Consider the following 5,858-nt stretch of genomic DNA (forward strand, 5'->3'; position numbering starts at 1 on the left):
GAGGTAGGAAACTTAGGATCATATTTCATTCTCTCTATCATAACTTTTCCTTCCAGCTTACTCAGTAATTTCTTAACACCATCTGTATCATTACAAGCAACAAATTCTCTAGCTATCCCCCCATCTATAACGTAACCATCACATATCTTAGGCATTTCAACTCTAGTAGGAGAGCTAGGCATAATAGATGAATTATAGTTTTCATCAGTTTCAGTAGTTTCAAGTTCTTTTGCTTTAACAATTTGTTCATCAAGAAATTTACCTAGTGGCACAGTATCATCTAGAAAAGTACTAGCATCATCACAAGTTCCATTTATAACAGAAGTAGTATCATCAACTACTTGCGACATTTCAGAATGAATAGTAGGTGGTGGGGTCGTGAGCCTACTTAAAACAGAAGATGAATCAAGTGCGGATCTAGACGACAGTTCCTTACCTCCCCTCGTCTTAGAGGGTACGATCTTGGTCTTAGTGTCTTTTAGATTTTTCATAGTGTAAAAATCCCAAGTGAACTCAATAGATAGAGCTATGCTTCCCGGAAATGGTGCCAGAAAAAGGTCTTGATAACCCACAATATAGCGGATCGCGACAATCTTCGAGGGTATTATTTCACCCAAATTTGTTGATTAGACACAAGGGGAGCCAAAAGAAATATTTATGAGCCTTCGCAGTTGAGTTGTCAGTTCAACCATACTTGAGAAATAATATCTCCGTAGCAAAGTGTTCAATAGCACAGTAGTTTGATAGTTTTGACAGTAACAGTAGCAGTAGAAATAGTAACATGAGCAATTTGTATTGATTGTAACAACAACAACAACAACAACAACAACAACAACAACAACAACAACAACAGTAACAGGAATAGTAACATGAGCAGTTTGTGATGATTGTAACAACAACAACAACAACAACAACAACAACAACAACAACAACAACAACAACAACAGTAACTTGGCAAATATCAATATGAGAAAAGCGTAGGCATTGGATCAACGATGGATATTTGCGTTGGATGATATTCATCATATAACAGTCACAACCTAGAGTGATACACAATAGCTCCAATTCATCAATTCGATATAGGCATGTATTCCATATATAGTCATACATGCTTACAATAAGAACTTGCATTCCTACCCCCCCTTGTGGCAACAGGGTCCATATGGAAACTAAGGGATATTAAGGCCTTCTTTTAATAGAGAATCAGAACAAAGCATTAACACATGGTGGATACATGAACTCCTCGAATTACAATCATCGTCGGAGAGTATCTCAACTATTGTCACTTTGGGGTCTACGGATCAGAACAATAACAAGTGCATATAACTAGCAGATAGGATCAAGAACTCAAATATATTCATGAAAACATAAAGGGTTCAGATCTGAAATCATGGCAGTCGGACCCTAGTGACAAGCATTAAGCATAGCAAAGTCATAGCAACATCAGTCTCAGAACACAGTGGATACTAGGGATCAAGCCCTAACAAATCGACTCGATTACGTGACAAATCTCATCCAATTCCATCACCGTCCAGCAAACCTACGAAGGAAATACTCACTCCCAATGGTGTGCATCATGGAATTGTTGATGGAGAAGGGTTGATGATGACGAATTTTACCCTCCGAAGCCCCGAATGGACTCCAGATCAGCCCTCCCGATGAAGAACAGAAGGTGGCGGCGACTCCGTATTGTAAAACGTGATGGTTCCTTCCGTCTGATTTTTTCTCCTCGAGACGATACTTATGGAGTTGGAGTTAGGGTTAACGGTGGCCTGTGGGACCCACAAGCTCACAGGACGCGCCCCCTGAGCTCGTGGCTCTCTGGTGCCCCCTCCAATAGTTCTCTTTGCCAATAATTTTTATATATTCTGAAAATAATCTTCGTAAATTTTCAGCCCAATCCGAGAACTTTTATTCTTGCACAAAAATAATATCATGGTAGTTCTGTTGAAAACAGTGTTAGTCCGGGTTAGTTTCATGCAAATTAGAGTCCAAAATAAAAGCAAAAAATGTTTGAAAAAGTAGATACGGCGTATCACCTATATAGGGGGGGGGGGCGACCAAGGCTAATAGGAGGGATCCGACGCTCCTTCAACCACCCACACTTGAGAGCTAGATAGAGAGGAGAGGAAGAAGAAGAAGGGTGCTCACGGCAGCTAGCTATAGCCCTAGAGCCCTTCCGAGCACTGCCCAAATTAACCTAGAGAGCTCATCTCGAGTTTGAAACAAACGATGTTATCATCCATCAAGTATAACACCTCCCTCCGGGTGCGCTGAACATAGGTATATGATTGTGTCCTTGTTCCTAGTTAGTAGTTTCTTGGAGTGGTTTAGCCCTTGGCCGAATCACAAAAGGGGTCTGCTTGATCTCCCATATCGAGGGTTTTCACCATCAGACACATATCCTCTTCTTAAATGGACTTGGAAGTCCTGTGCACCATGAACTCAGAATAAGCATACTGCAGTCCAAGATCACTGAATTTTCATCAGAGAACTCAGAATAAGCTAAGATCACATAAACCAATAAGGCCCTGTTTGTTTGGGCTTTTACTTATGCTTTTGCATCTTTTTTTCTTTGACCAATGACCAAAAAGCCATAAAAGCTCCTAAATAGGTGTTTTTGCAGCCTTTATGGCTTTTGATAAATCAATATAACAATATTTGGCTCCAAAAGCCATAAAACCTTCTAAATAGGTGCTTCTGGAGCAGCACCTATTAGAAGCTTTTATGGCTTTCTGGCCAAAGTAGAAAAGCTGCAAAAGAAGAAGCAAAAGCCCAAACAAACACGGCCTTATACACTAGAGATTCTCTAGAGCTTATTTTCACTACAGTTTCTTTTGGATAGCTCTGAAGAAACTGTTTGTGCAGATGCAACCAAAAAGCACTTGCCCTTAGACATTGCTGAGGTTATCGGTTTGATGCCAATGTATTGGCAAGTTCAAAAATTGGCAACCAATTGGTTGGCTACTAATTTTTGTTGCCAATCTCTAAGACAGTTGCCAACTTTTGGTTTGTCAAATGTCGTCTTGCCAATTATTGGCATGCAAAATATTGGCATGAAACCAAGCAGCATTTGTACCTATTACAGGGCAGCAACAGTATCTAAGATGACACCAGCAGTGAGGAAATGCAATTAACGTTATTCAAACCGTAGAACAATAGTTTCTGCCGAGAATTTTGGGCCGATGGCAATTCATTGTACTACCAAATGTATTTTTGCAGTTCAATCCAAAATATTTCACCACATTTTACTACTAGCCTAACTGAAAGTTCATTAGCATAGCATTTGCACTCAAAAACGACAGTAGAGCCTAAGATGAGAATAATGGCTCCTCAGAAGGATTGTCCTATTATGTATGTACTCTTGAATTTTGGCAACTGCATTGCATGGCCTCAGCTACTCCGATGAGTTTTTACTCTTGTCCGAGATCTGCTGCAAGTCACTACTGTCCGATACACTGTCACTTGTGGAGCTACTAGATGAAGCCATTGTGCTGGATTGCTCGCTGATTTTCTCTACGGATGAGCTGCTAGAGTCATCGTCCATGAGAGAGTTAAAAGTAAGCTGGAGGGAATAGAGTATCAATCCCACCCCGTTGATTCCAAACACAAATGTTGCTAGGTAGCACAGCCCATTTATAATTGTTCTGCAGAGGAAAGTCAATTTTTCTTTTAATTAGACTCGCTGAAGGATAACAACGCAATACACAGAACAAGCAGAAAATGGATGAAGTTGTGTGTACCTTATTGTTACTGTTATCTGGCGAACCTGGAGAAAAACAAAAACAGATTCGATCAGATCAGACAACGTGCGACCTAGTTATAATTCATATGGTAAACCCTGCATTTCACTTTGTGAGAAATTAGCCCTTTCCTGTAATTCATTTTCCAGCACTACTAACCAGGAATCAAAAACCACAGGATGTTACCCTGGTAATCCTCACAATCTTGTGGCAAATGTGTCTTGATTTTTGCTTTTCATGTGTTTTGATCACCACATCATTCAGTGTAGGGTTGTGCGTGGGTTGATGCCTATGTATTTTGGGGTTAAAACTTAAAAGCATGATTCATACAATCAAATGTATTTGAATTTTTCTTTACATGTTCAGAATTAATCTTTATTAAGGTATGCAGGCCCCTTGAGAATTCATTCATACTGATACGTGGCATTCAGTTTACTGCTATTGTAAAACAACTGCGTTTCGTGTAAATTTCGGCGAGCACTGTAACTTGAACAAAGAAATACAGTACAAAATACAGAAAGAAATAAGCACAATTGTGGAGAGCTGACCGAGAAATTGTCGGAGATGGTCTGCCGGTTGAGCGAGGCCTCGACGGTGCTAGCGAACTTGTACAGGAACAGCGCGATGACCCCGGCCGCAATTCCCCCGAGCAGCGCCTGCACGGGCGACGGCGGTTTATTAGTCTCCACCGGCGAGGTGCTCACCATCCTCAGCGCCTCCAGGGCCTCCTCGCTCAGGTTCCTGGGCTTCTTCATCCCACCGGACCGCACCCTCTGCACCAATCACCCACACCAGTATCAGCGTAACGGCGTAGGAATGTAGGGTGCGATTGTACTGGAGAGCGGTGGTGGGAGGTAGAAATGAATGAGGATTACGAGCTCCTTGGCGCGGCGAGCGCGGCGGCGGAGGGAGCGGAAGAGGAAGACGGAGATGGCACCGGTGAGCATGACGCTCGTGGCGACCTGCAGCGGGGTGGGGTTGTCGTCGACGGAGAACAGCGTCGGGGCGCGGATTTCCACGGGGCCGTCCCCGCTGTCGTCGTAGGTGCCCGGCGGCTCGGCAGTGGAAGGGGAATGGGTGGTGCGGCGTGAAGCGTTGGCGGCGGAGGAGGAGGACGCGCGGGGAGCATTGGATTAGCGGCATGGTGGGAGTGGGAGGGGGAGTGAGGTCGGGAGGTCTTCGTTCAGCGGGAGCTCCTCGCGGTAGGAGAGAGGATAATGGGACCCGGAGACGAGGCTCCTCAGTCTTCCACCATAGGTGCTCCCGTGCAACGTGGTGCACATCCAGGAATCGCCTCACCTCTTCTTTTCATAGAATCAAATATGCATGAGATGATTTTTGAAATACCAAGATATATAGCTTGGGTAATTTTTGTAGATTTATCATAGAACCAAATACGCATGAGATGATATTTCTCATGTTTTTGGCTATTTTTGGAAATCTGAAAATATATTTAAATGCCTTCATTAGTTTTTTCATAGAACCAAATTCGCATGAGATGATATTTCTCATATTTCTGGCTTTTTTTGGAAATCTGAAGATATATTTAAACATGGACGCGTCTAGCGAGCGGCAGGACGCTCGCTAGCGCTCCGCGGCAGCTGCCCCTTTTAGCAAGTTTATATCCTCATCAAACAAAAAAGAAAAGATTCTTTCCTATTGTAAAAAAGATAAAAAGGGCATGCAACATGTTTTTAATTACGGATTGGAAAGCAACCAGGTGTGAACACATTAATTTAGAGTTCCTTTTCATTTTAAAAGCCATAACTTTAGAACCAAACATCGAAATTAAGATCCGCTTTCACCGTTGGAACCCTTACGACCTGCTCTTCGAAACTAGATTCCGCATGGGTATGTTTTGGTGAATTTTTTTATGTACAATTTAGTACCTCGTTTTGTGCAACTGCCTAGTAGTCGATATGCAACTAGCAGGCCGTGGATGTGCAACTTTCCGCCTACCCTGTGGATGTGCAGTTTTCACTAATGTCACCTCCACCCCCTCAAACTACCCCTTCCAGTGAGATGAGCAATTTCGTCCGTTGCTCGGGCCAACTGCCTAGTAATTGACGTGCAACTTTCCGCTTGCCTGTGGATGTGCTTTCACTATTTACTGCA

General features: G+C 42.9%; 1 protein-coding gene across 1 annotated transcript; it reads right to left on the reverse strand.

Annotated features, from left to right (window-relative positions):
* Positions 1 to 3,166: 3,166 nt before the first annotated feature.
* Positions 3,167 to 5,006, reverse strand: LOC125530834. The gene is given in 5 exon segments (XM_048695249.1): positions 3,167 to 3,647; positions 3,744 to 3,769; positions 4,292 to 4,516; positions 4,619 to 4,811; positions 4,813 to 5,006. Coding segments are annotated over 5 exon segments (768 nt in total). The 5' UTR covers positions 4,887 to 5,006; the 3' UTR covers positions 3,167 to 3,397.
* Between the last annotated feature and the right edge of the window lie 852 nt (positions 5,007 to 5,858).

The sequence above is a fragment of the Triticum urartu genome, unplaced genomic scaffold (genome assembly GCF_003073215.2).
Source record: "Triticum urartu cultivar G1812 unplaced genomic scaffold, Tu2.1 TuUngrouped_contig_6591, whole genome shotgun sequence".
Lineage (NCBI taxonomy): Eukaryota > Viridiplantae > Streptophyta > Magnoliopsida > Poales > Poaceae > Triticum > Triticum urartu.